Consider the following 20,692-nt stretch of genomic DNA (forward strand, 5'->3'; position numbering starts at 1 on the left):
CGGCATGTGGGTCGGCCTCTTCTCCTCTCTGGATTCCTTCTATTGTTTTTGTTTGAAGGGTTGTTTTTTTAGAAGTGAATAAAATAAAAGTTCAGCTCAGGTAGCATCATCTTTGGTGATCTGTATATGAATAAACGTTCTTACCTTCCTCTTCCTCTCCAGGACTGACCCAACCGAGGGCCCTGACCTTCTCAGAGGTCGGCACCAGGAGCATCAGGACCTCCTGGGAGATCGACGCCTCCAACGTCGAGTCCTACTTGGTTCAGTTCAGGCCGGCGGACGACGTTAACGGGCACTATGTGTCCATGTCTGTCCCCAGGGACGCACTCACCAGCGTCCTCCCCCACCTCTCCCCACTCACCCGCTATGAAGTCAACGTTTATGCTCAGTATAACAAAGGGGACAGCCTGCCTGTGACCGGCTATGAGACCACGTTAGAAGGTGCGTTGACTCATTAGCTTTTATTTATGATGTAAATAAGAGCTTGACTCTGATTACTAACTCAAACACATTTGCTGCAGAACTCGGCTCCGTGCAGAACCTGAAAGTATCCGAAGAGACCATCGACAGCTTCAGAGTGTCGTGGCAGCCGGCGCCGGGAGACGTCACTCGCTACCGGTTGACCTACGAACCAGCAGGGGATGAGAGCGCGAGGCTGGAGACGACCACTGTCGGCACCGAGACCTCGATCGTGCTGCAGGAACTTCTACCCAAAACCAGATACCGCGTCACCGTCACTCCTGAGTACCCGTCCGGCTCCGGAGTCCCGCTGCAGAATGATGGCACCACCAAAGAAGGTGAACACTTATTACACTGTTACACATTAGAAGACTGGGAATGTCTCTCAGAGAACACACTTCTTAATGTCATAAGTCAGTCCAGCCAGTACACGGATATGTCATTCAAATATAACTGGAATCAGGGTAAGTTACTGTTTCTAGTGATAGCAGTTTCTCCAATGTCCATTGAGCATTAACGTCATTTATTTAAAACTAGGGCTGTCAAAGTTAACGCAGTAACACGTTAACGCAGTAACACGTTAATGCAGTAACACGTTAATGCCTTAACACGTTAATGCCTTAACACGTTAATGCCTTAAGACACATTTGTTTTAACGTATCTTGTGATTTTGAGGTTGTAGCGGGCTCAGTTTTAAAGCTAGAGTGAAGATGCTGGTATCATATGAAACTAGAAAACCTGATGAATCCATTGATTGATGAAAAAAATCTAAAAAATGTCTGAAAAAAAATTCCGAAAAAAAAGATCTGAAAAAAAAAATCTGAAAAAAAGATCTGAAAAAAATGTCTGAAAAAAAAGATCTGAAAAATGTCCGAAAAAAAAGTCATACCAATCATATTAACACTTCAAAGGTGTCCCTTGACCTCTGACCTCCAGATCAGTGAATGTAAATGGGTTCTATGGGTACCCATGAGTCTCCCCTTTATAGACATGCCCACTTTATGATCATCACATGCAGTTTGGGGCAAGAATAGGTAAGTTTATTTCCAATAATAAATATATACATACATATACATACTCCCATGTTGATAAGAGTATTAAATACTTGACAAATCTCCGTCCCACCCTCTGGGGTCTAAGCCATGTTTTGCTATTTTTGGTCCGCCTGGTCTCCTTTTGTAAAGACAAGAGAAAAAACAAAACGGAATTTGAATCTCACAGAAATCTATTCAAACCACACAGAGAACAATAAGGAACAAGGTTTTGGGCTTTTGACAAATGTTCTCCCAAGTCCTGGTAATCATTGGAACCAACACACATCAAAAGACATTTTTCACAGAGAAGTCCTGGCGTTTTTCTACAAGAAGTTATCTCTGCCATGCCTCAAAGCATTTCCTGTCAGCAGTGAAGCAGAGAGCCACAGCACACTCCTCACACTTCCAGGGGATAGTCTAAAAACTATAAAAATGAACTGCACCTTTTTAAAATGATGGATGAAGTCTTTCCATCTAATGGCGTCATTTAAAGACCGCAGTGGAAATAAGTTCAGACTTCATTCTGACGTCCTCTGTGACTCCGTCGTCATCTGCCATTTGGCGTTTGCTTTCATTCCGACATCGCCGGGGAGCGCCAGGAGTCCACACATTTTTGACCCCAGTGGAAAGTGGACTCTTTAACCCTGCGGTGTTTGTACAAACCTGCCACCCATCGCGCTCCTCGTCAGATCTGTCCTGCCTTACAGGGAAAGGAATGAAAAACAGACAGAAGCTCAGAAAGCTGGGAAATAAGAGGTGAGCCAAGACGTGCTCACAGTGGTGATAAACAACGGAGAGGGAAGGTTGGAGGAGCTTTTTCTCCCTCCAGACTCCGGACGCTGACGTTAAACTTTAGTTCCGTAGATTCTTGAAGGGAGAAACTTGTCAGGGAGGTATCCTCCGATCATCAACGTTGAACCTAAACGCTGGAAATACACAAAATTATACTCCCGTCTCCCTCGGCAACAGCCTGTCTGAGCGTACCGTTCACCTCCTGGTTCTCCGTCAGACGGCGAGCAGCTGCTCGTCGTCTGAGGTGAGGTATTTTTGACGGTTTATAACAAGCGTCAGGATTAATCCCAGCTTGCACCTCTTTGACATGAAACACCCAGCTGGCTCTCAGATGGATTTATGTTTTTCCCCCCCTGTATGGCTTACAGTATTGTTCCCATTACAGTGTTTACCATGACTTTATCTCACAACTATGAATTGATGCAATGCCTTGAGGTTTTATATGAATTGCCTCTTTTTAGCCTGCAGTCTTTTCCACCAGGGTTGGCACCAACTGACTCTATTTCAATTATAGGAAAAAACACACAGTCGTCGTGCGGATGCAACAATAACACATTTCACAGCAACACTCAGCAGCAGTAGGCGTTAACGCCCTGAGTCACTTCTTTATTTTAACAATTATTTTTCAAAGAGGGGATTGTGTGAACTTGTCCTACTTACGCTAATTCACATCCTGGTAGCGGCCCAGTTCAAACACGGTCTTCTGCTGGGCAGCAGTTAAACTGGAGCAACTGGGAGTTCGCTGTCTTGGTCAAGGACGTCTCAGACGTCTCAGTGTTCCTCATCCACTTTCTATCCAGTTAAAGACACGATGCATCATTATTAGGCCACACGCCTGCTTATCCACTGTTTTCTCAACAGTGGATCACTAATGCAGCCTTCACATGATCACAGATTTGCTCACTGCGAGGTCGGGCACAGAGTCTTGCAGAGGCAAATCGTATGTATAATATACCATCAAAAAGTGTGCAAGAAACGCCATTCACTGTTTCAAGGCAACAACAACAGTTGCAGCTGTTATCTCGTTGGTTGCGCTTTGAAAGTTGAATGTTGAAATGATATATATATAAATATATTTTTCAAACATTTTTCACATATTTATCAAACATTTTTTTCTGATATTTTTCACATTCTTTTCTCCTATTTGTACAATTTTAAGACATTTTTCACATATTTTTCACTTATTTTTTGGACAATTTTTTTTCTCCTGTTTTACTATTCATTTTCATATAAATTAAGGACATTTTTCCACATATTTGTCAAACATTTTCACATATTTTTCACTTATTTATCGAACATTTTTCTGATATTTTTGGGGATATTTTTCACATATTTGTCAAAATTTTTTCGAACATTTTTCAAATTTTTGTCGGACATATATACAGGTGTATATATATATATATATATATACACCTGTATATATTTATATTACAGAATAAACAATTAATCAATTAAAACATGATTGCTAGATTAATCAATAAAGTAAAATAATCAGAAAATTATGGTTGCTTTTAATTATCAATAAACATGGTAACTTTGGTAACATGTAATGTTAGAGTTATAAAGTAAGAGCCTTTGATTTCTTTGTTTCTACATTTCTGACGTCTCACGTCAAGATCAAGAAATGAACACAAGAACACATTTTAAAAAGTCCTCATCACTGATGCAGATTGTCGTTTGGTGTCTGTCTTCATCTTCTGACCTCGTTCTCCACCTCCTCAGCCAAGGGTTCCCCTCGTGACCTGAGGGTTTCCGACGAGACCGTGTCCTCCATGAAGGTGTTTTGGGAGCCGGCTCCGGGGAACGTGCTCCATTACCGCGTGGCGTACAGGCCCTCCGCCGGCGGCCCAAAGAAGGAAATGTCGGTGAAGGGCGACAACAAGGCCGCCATCCTGAAGAACCTGCAGCCGGGAACCCAGTACGACGTCTTCGTCAGCGCACGATACCCGTCCGGCCTGGGCGACGCCCTGGAGGGACGAGGCACCACGCTGGAAGGTAAGCCAGTTACAGCTCCCCATAAAGTGAAAGTTTATATCCTTAAAAACACAACAACGCTTGCCAAAACTTACTAACCGTAAATTTTATTAATGCACTGTCTACAGAAGATACAGTGAATAAATACACATGTCAACATATCTTAAAATGTTTCATCACAGCTAATGCAGAGACATAAAATAAAGTGTAGTTCTGGACCGCAGCTGTGACCCTCTGATCCTCCCAGATTAACAGATTACTTTATATTTTATTATGACTGTGAGGCTCAACAACCACAGCTAATGGTTGAGGTTTCACTGTAATTACTGTGACTAAACCCTGGAAGACGACCAAGTCGTTAGAAGAGCTTGTAAAACAAACACGTGATGCACGTTTAAAGCAAAATGTTAGAAGTGATCCTGCTTTTAAAACCCAGAGAGGCTTCAAGGGTCAGACTTATTGTTACAGGAGAGAAATAATAAACAGACAGAACAAGAGAGGTGGTGAGAAGGACAAGAGAGGAAGGATCTCATCCACATGTCTGGAGGTCAGAGGTCAAGGGACCCCTTTGAAAATGGCCATGACAGTTTTTCCTTGCGTTATTTAACCTCCTTCATGACCAGCTAGTCTGACATGTTGGTACCAATGGATTCATCAGGTTTTCTAATTTCATATGATACCAGTATCTTCACTACAACGTAAAAATCGCTAGTTGCGTTAATGGGTTAAAGAAATTAGTGACGTTAATCTGCAAAAAATATCCTTTTTTTATTCGTTCAAATTTGTCGGACATTTTTCACATATTTATTAAAAAAAAATTCTGATATTTTTCACATTTTTTTCACCTATTTTACTAATCATTTTCGTATAATTTTAGGAAATTTTTCACATATTTTTAATTTATTTTTCACATATTTATCGGGCATGTTTTCTGATATTTTTCAATTTTTTTTCTCCTATTTTTCGTATAATTTTCGGACATATTTCACATATTTGTCGAACATTTTTCATATAGTTTTCGGACATTTTTCATATCTTTCTTGGATATTTCTCAGACATTTTTCACATATTTATTGTACATTTTTTCTGATATTTTTGGATATATGTCCTATTTTACTAATCATTTTTGTATAATTTTAAGACATTTTTCACATATTTTCGAACATTTTTCACATCTATTTCAGAGATTTTTCAGAGATTTTTCACATATTTGTCAAACATTTCTTCTGATATTTTTCACATTTTTTTCTCCTATATTACTAATCATTTTCGTAGAATTTTAGGACATGTTTCACATATTTTTCACTTATTTTCCAGACATTTGTCACATCTTTTTCAGATCTTTTTCAGAAATGTTTCGCATATTTGTCGGACACATATATATACTGTATATATATAGGCATAAATAGGCATATTTACTCTCATTGAGAGTAGCTAGTAGAGTTTGCAGCAAAGGTCCCATTGATCAATGGACGTTTTGTTTTATATGGTGACGGTGGATATTTCGCCCAAAGTGAATGTTTTTGATAATTTTATGAACACTTTAGGTATTGTCACAGATCCAGGTACAACATTTGCTGTCATCAAAATAACAGATTTATAGGCCGGTATAGTTAGAGGTGTACAGTATGTGGTTCTGTTTCTACTATACTGAGTGTCGGTGTCATATAAGGACGTTGTCACAGATGTTCACCATTTAACTGCACCCCGCTTTGATCACATCTGGGGACCTTTTGTTGCATGTCATAGTCCTCTCTCTTTCCCCATGTTTCCTTACTCGATCTCAACTGTCGCTATTCAATAAATGGCAATAATATGATTGTTGAAAAAAAAGAGTTTATGAAAGAAACAGGTGAATCTTTTTGACATTTCACAACACATCAGTGTGAATAGACCTGAACTTATTCTGAAGGATGTAGTTGACCAGTATTTGCTCATCAGTGCATCTCACACTGTGAGTAACAGACGGTAAACCACAGACAGTAACAGAGACAGAGACAGTAGAGACAGTGGACACAGCAGCCAGCCAGCCTCACAGGCTGAGAGGTAAAGATGAGAAACAGCAAGACCGAACAGGAATGTAAGCCAGCTGAGAGCAGAGCTGGAAGGTTAGGAGGAGCAGGGAAGACTGACTCATCTCTGTCTCTGTTTATGTCTCCGTCTCCATGTGTCTCTGTCTCTCACCTTCTGTCTTTCACATCTCCCCTCCCATTTACTTTATTTCTCTCTTTACATTGCCCCCCTTTTTTTGTCTCTCTCTGTCTTTTTCCACACATAGTTCCCAGTAAATTACTGGGATAAACTTTCAGGGACCGCTAGTGATTTTCACTGTTCACACATGCACTACATTCAGGAACATTATTTTTTTTTTTACTAATAATTTTCAGACATTTTTCTGATATTTTCCACACATTTTTCAAAAAAATTTTCTCCTATTTTACCAATAATTTCCATATATTTTTAGGACATTTTTCACATATTTGTTGGACATTTTTCACATATTTATCATACATCTTTCTGCTATTTTTCAAACATTTTTCACATAATTTTCTGATATTTTTCAAAAAAAAATTCTGTTATTTTACTAATATTTTTTGTTTATTTTAAAGACATTTTTCACATATTTTTTGAGCATTTTTCACATATTTATCAGATATTTTTCGAACTTTTCCACATTTATCAGACATTTTTGGGATATTTTTCACAATTTCTTTCCTCCTATTTTACTAATATTTTTTGTATATTTTTAGCAAATTTTTCATATATTTGTCGGACATCTTTCACATATTTATCAGACATCTTTCTGATATTTTTCGAACATTTTTCACATATTTTTCGGACATTTTTTACAATTTCTTTTCTCCTATTTTACTAATACGTTTTGTATATTTTTAGCGCATTTTTCACATATTTGCCAACCATTTTTCAGATATTTGTTTTGACATTTTTCACATAATTATTTATTGCTAGTTATCAAATTCCCTGTGAAAGCATTGGCGTAAATGCTAAACCGTAAACAAGTCGCAGATTTAAACATGACATCAGCGGAGTCACCTTTACGTGCTTTGTCCCTGCAGTGTTACTGCTTTCATTCACAACATTTTCCCTGAAAGGTTACGATGTCTTGAGGAGGGAAATTGGTGGTAGAGATTTCTTCCATTCACACATGCAGGAAATGTTCCTGAACATTTCAGGGACAGACTGTAAGTGTGAAAAAGAACATCTGTCTCTTCATGTTGTGATCTTTGTTTCCACCTTGTGAGGGCACAGTGCCGTGCACTTTGTTCCTCCGTGTTGCATTCAGGGTCTGGTTCTGAAGTGCGTTGTTAAGGCCTCCAGACATCCCTGGAGCTGGCAGGAGGTTCCTCATTACGTCTGTTTCCCTCCCACGCAGAGCCGAACCTGCTCAGATACTGTACCCACATTAAAACCAGTGAGCTCACTCCTTATTGTAAAACCTCTCTCTCTGTACAGTAAGAGCTCACATTAAGCTTCGCCGGGGCCTCACTTGTGCACAAGAGATTTGTGTTTACGACCAAATGGGAGCTAAAATGGAAAACTCTTCTTCGTGCCAGAAATCGTCCGGTTACGATGCTTTCTGTGATTTATCAGAGCGGATTCAGGTCGTTGCTGAAACTACTGTTTAAATGCTGCAGAGAGAGACTCTGTTTTCATTCTTCGCTAATCTGTTCAAACAAAGGCTCAGTAGATCTCAGGATAAAGTCCAATGACTGTTGTATAAATGTGGTGTTGTTTGGTGTAAACCTGTCCACAGCTGATATATAAACTGGCTCTGCAGCTGCTTTTTCACCTCGTTTGGAAAAAAAACCAAACCTCGACATTAAGCAGGACTTGTTGCTCGTAGGACCGTTGTGTGACGGGACGCTGCTGTGGGATGGAAAATGTTTCATAAGTGTAGAGAAACAGGAACATTTCAGGATTCACTTATTGTCAGATGATGATGATACAGCTGATTATTACCTCCATCTAGGAGGTTATGTTTTCGGGCAGGAGAATCTACCGGCCTGATTGTCATGTAACTCGGTGCAGTGTTGATTTTGGCAGCAATTTTAGATTTTAAGATGAAAATACGCATTAGTTTTAGTCATTTATCCTTCATAGTTTTAGTGGATGACAAGTCAAAACGTTTCAGTCCAGTTTTAGTCACCAAAATGTCATCAGATTTTAGTTCACTTTTAGTCAAAATGTGGATTCTAATATTTTTTCGGATATTTAAAAAAAAAAAAATTCTCCTATTTTACAATGTCATCAGATTTTAGTTCACTTTTAGTCAAAATGTGGATTCTAATATTTTTTCGGATATTTAAAAAAAAAAAAATTCTCCTATTTTACATATAATTTTCATATATTTATATATTTCTTTACACATATTTTTCACATATGTTTCACATATTTTTCAGACATTTTTTCAAATATTTATCGAACATTTTTTCGGATATTTTTCGGATATTTTTTTCAGATATTTTTCAAAAGAATTTTTCGGATATTTTACCAATAATTTTTGTATCATTTTATGACGTTTTTCCACAATTTTTTTTGAAGATTTGTCATATCTTGTGGTGTGTGTGTTTGTCAGCAGGATTATAGAGAAGCTACCGGCCTGATTGTCATGTAACTTGGTGCAGTCTTCATTTTGGCAGCAATTTTAGATTTTAAGATGAAAATGTTTTTTAGTTTTAGTCACATTTTAGTCATTTATCTTTCATATGTTTAGTCGATGACAACTCAAAATGTTTCAGTCCAGTTTTAGTTGCCAAAAAGTCATTATTTTAGTCAAGTGTTGGTGGAGTCTAAATGTGGAGGTGGAGAAACACCAACAACACCACCACAGTGATGTTTTTCTCCCCTCCATCTGGGCCGCCGGTGTGAAACCTGCGGTGACTCTCAGCAGGTGTTTTAAACAGCTGATGGTAGATGGAACATCCAAGCAGCCAAGTTTATATAAAGTTATCAGCCGAGAGACTTTTCCACTGAAACGGAGAGGTTTCAGCAGCAGGAAGTCCCAGACTGAGTCTCCTCCTCCATCATTGTGTCAGAGAGACTCAGCTGCTTAGAGACCAACACAGGACATATTTAAGAATGTGCTTCAATCATGTGCCCTTCAGGTCCTTCAGGTAAATTTGAGTTGTGCAGCTGTTTGTCAGAGGTGGAGTGGAAATTTAGATACGGTTTAATGCTAATGTTTTCTTGTATAGTTTTCTATTTTTTATTATATATACTTATTTAGGTTTTATATTCTTCTTATTATTATTTGTTTCTTTTAATTTTCTTTTTTTCTTTCTTTCTTTATCTCTGCTGCAACAACCAAATGTAGCTAAATTAGATATCCAGAGCATTAAAATAGCATCAAACAACTATTGTCTACATAAAGATATAGAGGAGTAATGTCTACCTGAGCAGAGAATGAAGTCTCTCGTCCCGACAGACGGCACCGCCGCGGAAACATAGCACCCACCTTTCGGTTAACACTGTTATCTCTGTCAGCCTTTATTTTCACTGTTAGCACCGTTAGCTACGAGCTACCGTTAGCTACGAGCTGCCGGCTCGCCGTCTCCGTGTTGAGAGCTGTGCGGAGACAATAGAAGCTCCCAATCCCGTATTTAGCTCCTTTAATTTAACCAGTCAGATAATGTCTCTCTCTAGATACATTTTTGTATAACTACAACTCAACAATATATTAACTATTGTGAACCAGATTCAAACTTAATTCAACCCAAAACTTCCTGTAATTTGTTGACAAAACATTTCCGCCACAAGGTCCATTTAGTAGCTGTTCTGGAGCTTTCAATTTCATCGCACAATCTTCCTCAGCGTGTTCAAATTTCCATTTAAGGTTCCACCGTCTTTGCTTCACTTGGTTTCTCAAAACTTTACCAGATTTTATGTATTTGGATGGATGGATGGATGGATGGATGGATGGATGGATGGATGGATGGATAGATAGATAGATAGATAGATAGATAGATAAATGGATGGATGGATGGATGGATGGATAGATAGATAGATAAATGGATGGATGGATGGATGGATGGATGGATGGATGGATGGATGGATGGATGGATGGATGGATGGATGGATGGATGGATGGATGGATGGATGGATGGATGGATGGATGGATGGATGGATGGATGGATGGATGGATGGATGGATGGATGGATGGATGGATGGATGGATGGATGGATGGATGGATGGATGGATGGATGGATGGATGGATGGATGGATGGATGGATGGATGGATGGATGGATGGATGGATGGATGGATGGATGGATGGATGGATGGATGGATGGATGGATGGATGGATGGATGGATGGATGGATGGATGGATGGATGGATGGATGGATGGATGGATGGATGGATGGATGGATGGATGGATGGATGGATGGATGGATGGATGGATGGATGGATGGATGGATGGATGGATGGATGGATGGATGGATGGATGGATGGATGGATGGATGGATGGATGGATGGATGGATGGATGGATGGATGGATGGATGGATGGATGGATGGATGGATGGATGGATGGATGGATGGATGGATGGATGGATGGATGGATGGATGGATGGATGGATGGATGGATGGATGGATGGATGGATGGATGGATGGATGGATGGATGGATGGATGGATGGATGGATGGATGGATGGATGGATGGATGGATGGATGGATGGATGGATGGATGGATGGATGGATGGATGGATGGATGGATGGATGGATGGATGGATGGATGGATGGATGGATGGATGGATGGATGGATGGATGGATGGATGGATGGATGGATGGATGGATGGATGGATGGATGGATGGATGGATGGATGGATGGATGGATGGATGGATGGATGGATGGATGGATGGATGGATGGATGGATGGATGGATGGATGGATGGATGGATGGATGGATGGATGGATGGATGGATGGATGGATGGATGGATGGATGGATGGATGGATGGATGGATGGATGGATGGATGGATGGATGGATGGATGGATGGATGGATGGATGGATGGATGGATGGATGGATGGATGGATGGATGGATGGATGGATGGATGGATGGATGGATGGATGGATGGATGGATGGATGGATGGATGGATGGATGGATGGATGGATGGATGGATGGATGGATGGATGGATGGATGGATGGATGGATGGATGGATGGATGGATGGATGGATGGATGGATGGATGGATGGATGGATGGATGGATGGATGGATGGATGGATGGATGGATGGATGGATCAGACATCTTCAGAAGTGCATTAAATTTCCTGCGGTTTAGTTCACATTTGCCTCGTCACCGACTCTGGAAAAATAGGTCCGAGTGCATCTGAGGCGGCGTCTGCAGAACGCCAGATATTCCACTTTTCCATCTGACGGCTGTCTGAGGCTAAGGTTATTTTCTGAAGCCTCCAGACTTCCAGCTTTCAGAGACGGCTGCTTGCTTGAAGCAGATAAAAATTGGCAGTAGCTCCGTGCTGATGGCGGCGGCGGCGGCGGCGGCGGCTGTGTGGTGAAGACTGAGTGACGGCAACTGAGCGACACGTGTTTCAATAAGAGACAGAAATACACTAATACATGAACGTTAATGAAGCAAATTATAATCATCCAGGATTAGAAGTTAAATTAAAAGCAGCCTGTCACATTAAAGTCTGGTTTCTTGTTAGTAGAAGCACTGAAAGCCGAACAGAGCTGCTGAGGAGAAGGATCTCTTTAAATCCTTGTCATGATATGCTTGTCATCTTGTTTTAAAACTTAATCCAGTCTGAGATTAAAACAGTCTGACCACATGTTTTTACACATTTAAAAAAGATGATCAAAATGACATTTCCTGTATCAGCTGGCAGCAACAGGAATGGCCTCTGTTCAACAACATCCAGGCGTACTTCCTTTTTATTTAGTTTTTTAAATACACATTTAGATGTTCTGGCTCTCGTCAGTTTGCACAGAGACGATCCTGAATTTTGTTGTTTTTAATCCGGACCAGAAACAGTTTTTCCGACAGTAAACATTTGGAGAAGCTGCTGTGTTCCTTCCTCTCTCTCTGTTAAGATGTGTATCAGTTGGCAGCAGCTAGAATGTGATTTATCTCTTGATTATATAGCTGCATCTTATGTTATGTGATAATTATCACGTTGTGGAAACTTCTCAGTCTTTCCAGCGTCTCCGCTGTGCTCGCTGTCACCTTCTCTAAATTGATGACAGATTATAATTTGATATTGACCCTCCTTCTCCCCCTCCTCTTCCCCCTCCATCACTCACACATATTTCCAGCGTTGTGCTCAGTCTCTATAGGAAAGTGACCATATGTCTGCGCCGCTGTGGTGGTGGCAATTAGATTAGGTTAAATAAATCTAAAAGGGTTTTGTCTTCTGTGTGCTGCAGCCCTCAGACAGTTGAGTCGAAGCTGTGAAATCACTTTAATACTGCGTTTATATGTATCTTCTTGATTTCTATCCTTACATTTTTGTAAGGTGATCGTTTATATTTTCATATCGTCCAATCATGGTTACTCAAGATCGCTGCGTTCACTGTCTCCAGTTCAGCGTCCGGGAGCGTTAACTTAGCAGCTACGATGCTGCGTGTAGTGTCGCGGACATGCAGCCACTTTCCCAGTAAAAGTCTCCACCGCACATTTAGTTTAGTTTAGCAGGTTGTCAGCTGTGTGTCCGCCTGGCGGAACTTTAGCGAGTCTCCAACAAACAGTGTGTGTGTTTGTGCTACGTTAGCAGCTCTAGCATTGCCGGAGGCTTCGTGCTCGCCTCCACCGCCACACGTAGTCTGGGTAACTTTAGCGAGTTTCCAACAGACCGTGTGTGTGTGTTGGCGGTAACGTTTTGGTTGCCTAAAAATGTCTTATTCAGCGTCCGGTTGTACGTGGCTCCACTCTCTCGTGTCACTTCTGGTTGCAAAAAAACAAGATGGTGACGGCCAAAATGCCGAAGTCGAGGCGTCACAATGAATGACGTCACAGTGACTACGTCCACTTATATACAGTCTATGATGTCTACTCACGATTTAATTGCTGAGATCTATGAAATAAGAAACAGAAGAAGAGAAGTGAGATGATGAGACTGAAATCTAAACTTAGACAAACTTATTCAGAAGAGAAAATGTGGATGAATGATATAAATCTATAAATCTGTCACTGTCATTTCAAGTTAAACCCGGACGTCCAAGCCACAAGAATAAAACCCAAGTTATTAACTGAAAATGTCCTTTAAGTCAGTGTGCCGTTAGAAAAACACAAAGTTCCTAAAACCCACAAGAAAGGAAGATATCGAGCGAGTTAAAAGGTAAAACTGTAAATTTAAATGCTGACTATCAAAGTTTGCCAATAGAGGGAACTGATGATTTAATGAAGTAAAGATGTCCAATAAACTACAAGAAAGACATTTCTCCGTGCACACTTTGAGTTCATCCGGTTGCCGACATGTTTTATGTCTTTCCTCTCCTCCATGTCTGCCGTCTCCCGACGCTCTGCTCTCACTAATGAAGCAGAAACGTCTTAAAATATCCTCCGAGATGTTTTAGTTTCTCCAGTCGCGTCTGCCCTTTGTAGCTGCGGTGAGTCGTTCGGCTCTTCTGTCCACTCGATGGCCTTTTAATAGTTTCCATTTTAGAAAATAATCTGATCTGCCAGCACATCCAAAAGGCTCCTTTGTTTTAAAAAAGGGAGGATAGATTTAAAAAGTAAAAATACTGGAAGGAACATGAGACCAAAGCAGCCAGTCTGACCTCACACAATATAGAAAATCATCACAGTTGAGTTTCAAAACGTGTGTCCAGGAGGAAATTTGATGTCACTATGTCGAACTTTTGTAACAGTACTTTTCATTAAAATACAGTCCAGAAAGCCGTGATAATCCTCACCTTTGCTTGTTGCTTTCAGAGGTGGGATCCCCTAAAAACCTGGTCACCAGCGACGTCACCGACTCCAGCTTCGCGGCGTCCTGGACGGCGGCACCTGGGAACGTGCAGACGTACCGCGTTCGATGGAAGTCGCTGTTCTCGGAGGAGGTCGGGGATAAAACGGTGCTGGGACACGTGACCGACACCGTGCTGGACGGTCTGAGTCCGGAGACGCTCTACCAAGTTTCTGTGGTCGCCGCCTACGACCAGAAAGACAGCGAACCGCTCACTGGGCAGGAAACCACTGATGGTAAAACGGAAGACACTCAAGATAATCTCAATGGATGTAGTAGCATGTTTCCAAACCTGGGTTGCAAAGTTCTTGTAATGAGCATTGTTCTCGCTTTAGATCTGGTACCTGCAGAATAGCATAGCTAACTGTTAATAAGTGCCGAGTTAACAGTTAATAAATGTGTAATAAAGTTTATAGTCATCTTAATAAATCAACAGAAAATGTTAGTAAAGTTTTAACAATGATATAACAGGTAATTTAGTTACACTCAGTAAATGTGTTTATCGTATTATAAACAATTATAAGAAGCTCATAAAGCTTTTATTAATGTTCTTAAAGGGACCCTAAGTAGGAATCAGAAAAAGCTTGTTAACAGTGACACCTGTGGCTGGTAAGCGAGCAAGCAAGCTAAGGTTAGCTAGATAGCTGTAACAGAGCTACAAGGCATGGATCTAGTGATAATAAGCATATTATAAGGACGTATGAGGACCTTATTACCTATTAACTACTGCTTATTACAAGAACCTTTATATAAAGTGTTACCAAATAAGGTACACAAGGTGCGTTACTACTGTTTATTGTTGGGAAGTTATACGGGTCACAATTCTCTCTCTATTATCTATTTTATATTGCTGGGAAAACATCTGCTTCAAACAACTGGATTTATTCAAGTTTCTCACCAAAAAACTACATTTTACAAGATTACATTTGAACACATCATGATAATGTTAGAATTTACCTTCGCCCAGTACTCATGTTTACTGAGTAGAGCCTGCGAGCATCATAATGTAATCAATTAATGGCCCCTCCCATGTTGAAATCTGCAGGGCGAGAGCTAGTTAGCATTAGCTGTTAGCAGCCGGTAAACAGCGCAGTCCTGCACGGAGCTTACAGCTAACGTTAACTAACTCTCAACCTGCTGATTTCAACACAGATTTGTTGTTCACAATGTAGCGTTATCAGAACAAAATAGGACGCGGCGATAGTGAGTTTACTGCGTCCCAAACCCATTTTCTATCGTCCTTGGGACAACATTAGTCTTGAGCCCTGACGGTACCTGTTGTACTGTAGAAAAACAAGTACCGTCACGTTTTCAGAATTTGTATGGCTTCTCATGACATCCCCAGAGATTAGTTGCTTTTAGATGTTTAGAAGTCAGTCGTCATGAACACATTTCTTTAACCTCGAAGAGGGAAGTTTAGGATGTTTTTGCATGTGTGCCTCAAAAATATGAGCCAAAGTAGAGTCAACACTTCCTTCCAAGTTTTCTGCTTTCTAGTCTATAGAAATAGTCCAAATTTGAATTAAGATATTAGTTTTCCTTTCAAACTGTAATTGGGAGCGAAACTCCATCCTGGTGACAGTTTTGCTGCGTTATGCTCTGAAATAATACAACTCTCGGCTGAGGGGAATATTGGTACAATGTGTGCGTCCTGCTAATGACGCACTGTGAATAACATACTGACATGTTGCTTTAGAGATGAAGCTCGCTCTAAAAATGTCGACACAGTCCTCATTCTATATGCACACACGTGAAATGGAATAGTCCAAACAGCCACCCAAAACAAAGCAGCCTGCAGAGAAACTAACAGGTCTTTAGTACACGTTGTTCCTCGATGCTTCCTTCCAGCTGAACTGTTTCATCTGCAGCTTCACACATTTGTTCTAATCCATCAACACATTGAGAACTTGGATGCCATGTTTCTTTTCCGCCAATAAAAATCAAGTAGTCTGAAAAACTTTCCTTGGGATCATTAAATATACATATTATTCCCTCGCAGAGCTGTTTTAATCACTTGCAGAATCATCGGAATAAGTTAATTTCATTTTATAAGGCTTTCGGTAGTTTCGGGGGGGGAGAAGGAAAATGTGGTTAGTGTTTCCTTCTCAATTGATCACTTCTGGGTGAATGCCTAATTCGTAACCAATTAGTTCTGGCATGAAGCTGATGGCATGACTCAACAGTTTTGAATGCATAACGATTACTGAAGGAATATAAAGGGAAACCACTTTTCGCCAGAGGGAAATATGATTGTTTTTGCAGTTTATTAAGAAAAATAACTAAATGTTTATGGCTGTTCAGCAGCCTCCAGAAGAAAACCTGTATACAATATAGTCGTGCACATACAGAACATAAAAACTGATCTAGTATGTTCTGTTAAAGGAGGTTTGATGTGTAGTGCACTCACGTTTTAGGCTGACATTTAGATGAAATGTATGTTTTGTTTTCAGCCTCTGCTGCAGGTAAAAAGTTGACCGTGTCGGACGAGACCGAACGGACCATGAAGGTCACGTGGACGCCGGCGCCGGGGAAGGTGACCCACTACCGGTTGAAATACTTTCCCGTCACCGGAGGGAAAGAAGTGGCGCTCAAGATCCCCGGGACGACCACCTCCTCCATCATGAAGCGCCTGCAGCCCTCGACCACGTACAACATCACCGTTCACCCCATCTACAAGCGCGGGGAAGGAAAAGCAAGGCAAGGAGTAGGAACGACACGTACGTTGGTCCATAATTCAACCCTCTGACAGACAGTACACTGCAGAAACATGTCCATCTAAACCAAGACGTTTAAAGTTCATTCATAAAACATTATTATTGATGGAATGACATTTAAGAAAAATCTGCAGCTGAGGTGATTTCAGCTTTTTATGGATCCCATCCCCAAAGTCATAGGGCGTCTTGTGACTGGCCAAACTGGATGTTCATTTTTAGGTATAAGATTAAATGTTTAACCCTTGTGTGTCACTCAGTGGGCAACCTCCGGGTCTGAAAGTGAAGTCAACACTGAAGAGTCTTAAACCTTCATCCTGTCTACCAGCCAGCAGGGGGCGAATCCTCTGGTTGTATAGAAGTCTCTGAGAAAATGAGTCTACTTCTCTCTTGATTTATGACCTCAGTAAACATTGTAAACATGAGTTTATGGTCTCAATCGCTAGTTTCAAGTCTTCTTCAATACAGCATGATGTTCATTTAGTAAATTATGGTCCCATTTAGAGTCAGATAGACCATAAAGCAGGGGATGCTATAGGGTCCGCTACCACGGCGTTATCTGGTCTGGGAGTTGTCCGTGTTTTTGTCTTAGAACTTTAACCCTTTCACAGTGTGAAAGTTCATGAAAGCTGATTTTAACATTTTGGTAGCCTTAAAATGTCTTCTGGTTGCAAATAACCAAGATGGTGACGGCCAAAAACTAAGACGGTGCGGCCAAAAACCAAGATGTTGTCAGCCAAATAACCAAGATGGTGATTGTCAAAAACCAAGTTAGTGACGGTCAAAACCAACATGGCGATGGCCAAAAAATGTATCAGACTCTCGGTTAAGTACGAAAATTTGTTTAAATTACCCAAAAATCAAGCCACACCTTAATGGTCAGGATCAGAACTTCTCCCTCAACCGGCGTCCCGCACGTTTCCCTATTAAATGTCAGTATTGTGAAACAAAAGGAGAAAACTGGCTTGTTTGACAGTTTTGTCACTTGCTTCTAGAGAAACGTTAAGTCATGTTGCCTTGGAAACAAACGGGATTCTGTCATCCAAGCTGCAGATTTTTTTTGTCTCATTGTTCCACCAAAAGTAAGAGTTTATGACCGACTTTAAACGAATTGTTAAGATGAATATTTTTCACACTACAGGTGCTGCTGCGCTGCGGAAGAAGCAGCGTCTTTTTCACCACAACACTAAAATCACAATTAATAAACACATGCTCAACCACGCGCTACCATTACTAACACACGGCATGACACTGGGCTTCTTAACGAATGACACCGGGTTCAAGGTATTGTATTATGGACTAATGAGAAACTGGCTTGAATGTGGTGCGGCTGATCTTCAAAAAACCTGCCAATAGTTGGAAGTGTGTTGATTTTTTTTATTCTGCACAAGTTTGTCCTGAAGTTCTGGCCGCGTTTCTTCTATTTTCAGTGTCGCCCTACAAGGCTCCCAGGAACCTCCAGACCTCGGAGCCCACCAAGAACAGTTTCAGAGTCTCCTGGGATCACGCACCCGGAGAAGTTAAGGGCTACAAAGTGACCTTTCACCCCGATGGGGATGATATTGACCTGGGGGAGCTCCTGGTCGGCCCCTACGATAACACAGTCGTTCTAGAGGAACTTAGGTAAGCTTTCCTACTATTCTACTACTATTTCCTACTATTAGATATTTAAATATTCTGAGGATTTCATGCACCATAAAGGGAAACAATAGATATCAGAGAGAAAAGTAGAAGTAAAGTCTCATGTACATGTTCATAAATCACCTGAGCTCCCATCCACGGTAGCATGGCCCTAGTCAATGCTGGTACCACCCTAGCAACCACCTAGCAACCACCTAGTAACCACGAAGCCATGTCCTGCCGACACTTAGCAATAACCTGGTGACAGCCTATCTGAGCATGTGAGAAAGTAACTATTAGCCACATAGCAACCCCCAAGAAAGGCATACCAACCATTTCACAACATCCTAGTAAAAATGTTGTTCTAAATGTTGATGAAGAGAAAATTCGCCACCTTTGTATGTGGATGTCCGACCAGTGTTGATGGTAAATGTAGTTGATTGAAGCAATAAATTCCTCAGAAAGCTTGCGTGCAAGCTTCTGACGCCCAGTGGGTCCCCGCCGGCCGTATCCTCTTACATGGCTAACACAGTCGCAGCCTTGGCCTCTCTCGCCGTATCCTCTGGCTCCAATAATTACAGCTAAATAACGGAGTCAGCCAAAACACTGTAAAGTATATCCTCGTCCATAACATCCTCTGCACTCATATTTTGGGATGCCATTTTCACTGTTTGCAATACAAGCGAAGAGAACGAGGAAGCTCTGGGACCCCCCTTTAAACATGGCATCAAAATGTGTTTTGGATGATCGGATTGCCATCAGATAGTGCTTGAGCACGTGAAAGTACAGGTGTATATACACCCAAAACACATTGATTGTGATCCGTTCGGCCAAACCTAAAACATAAAGCAACGTGGGCAGAAATACGTAATGCTAGGGCTTTCCTGAGTACCATTTTTTGCGCTCCAGACTAATCAACAGCGAATATTCAAAGCACTGGCCCGGGTGTGCAGTGCCCTCCCAGCGCTCCTCCGGTCACTTAAAGCGTGTTAAAATGAATGTGCGTTAATGCGTTAACGAAACGAAACGAAATATTCTGCTTCAGTCCGTATTTGTTGCCGTTTAGCCTTTCAAAAAATGTCACTGCGGTCAAAACATTTTTTGCTCTCCCACTCGCCTCCTGTATTAATGAGGCGGTCTAGCAGCAATCTAACAGCACCATAAATTACATTTATATAACCACAGTAACAAATAATCAGTTTATTTCCTTTTTTTTAAGGGTTAGGACGTCATAAAATATGACCACAGTTATTATCGCGTTAACTTTGACAGCCCTACTACCTATTAGAATTATTATAATAGGAAATAAGAACCATTTAGACGCTGCTACAAGTTCACTTTCTCTAAAATAAGGAAGATAATATGGACCTATTTCACCTGCCGTTATATAAAACAAACACATTTCACACGTTGTCCTGGTGCTGATTCATTCTGTCTGCTGTGAGGATGTTTTTTCCAAACTGTGGATGTCTAGGTTTAGGAAAAATCATCACCTGCAGATTCAGTTCATGTTTTGTTTTGCTTTTTGTCATTTGAAAGAACAGGAGCTTCTCAGTTAAACATTAAAGTCCTCTTATTGTGAAAGACTGATGTGTCATTTCCTGTCTCCCTCAGGGAAGGAACAAAGTACTCGGTCTCTGTGTTTGGGATGTTTGACGGAGGGGAGAGTATGCCTCTGGCGGGAGAGGAGAAGACGACCCTCATCGGCGCTACCGAGCCACCTACCCTCGACCCCTCAGGTAAAAGCCGATAACCTCGCCGCCACACCACAAACCGCACGCCATTAGCAGCCCCAGAGAGCAGGCCTGCAGACCAGACGCTCTGCGATCCAAGTCGTCAGAGCAGGAGTGGTCCAACTTCTAAGTGCCGCGTCAAATTAGTGCCAGAACGTAGAATTATTAGTTGTCGAGAGGAATTTACATCACTGTCTCTTTTGGAATCGTAGGCTGAAAATTCAGCGCAGATGATTGTGATCAGTACAAATTATTTAGAGATGCTTTGGCTCGCCTCGGCCTCCGCGACCTCATATCTCCTTCAGAGTGTGATCTGGAGCAAAATGACATGCTCAAGTGTTGACACTAACGTTTAGAAATTTCCCAATTAGACACGTTCGACTCGCGTGCTGCATATTTACCAGACTGTGAGCAAATCACCCAACA

General features: G+C 41.1%; 1 protein-coding gene across 5 annotated transcripts in view; it reads left to right on the plus strand.

Moving 5' to 3' along the window:
* The window catches only part of col12a1b (collagen, type XII, alpha 1b), a 143,457-nt gene that overhangs the window by 20,907 nt on the left and 101,858 nt on the right, over positions 1-20,692 (plus strand). For all 5 annotated transcript variants that reach the window (XM_074616517.1, XM_074616512.1, XM_074616518.1 and 2 more), the window contains exons 11-17: positions 163-441; positions 522-797; positions 4,008-4,280; positions 14,169-14,438; positions 16,653-16,919; positions 18,344-18,536; positions 20,148-20,272. In XM_074616517.1, coding sequence (XP_074472618.1) covers positions 163-441; positions 522-797; positions 4,008-4,280; positions 14,169-14,438; positions 16,653-16,919; positions 18,344-18,536; positions 20,148-20,272 — 1,683 coding nt within the window. The remainder of the gene's footprint in view (positions 1-162; positions 442-521; positions 798-4,007; positions 4,281-14,168; positions 14,439-16,652; positions 16,920-18,343; positions 18,537-20,147; positions 20,273-20,692) is intronic.

This window comes from Sebastes fasciatus, chromosome 18, assembly GCF_043250625.1.
Source record: "Sebastes fasciatus isolate fSebFas1 chromosome 18, fSebFas1.pri, whole genome shotgun sequence".
Lineage (NCBI taxonomy): Eukaryota > Metazoa > Chordata > Actinopteri > Perciformes > Sebastidae > Sebastes > Sebastes fasciatus.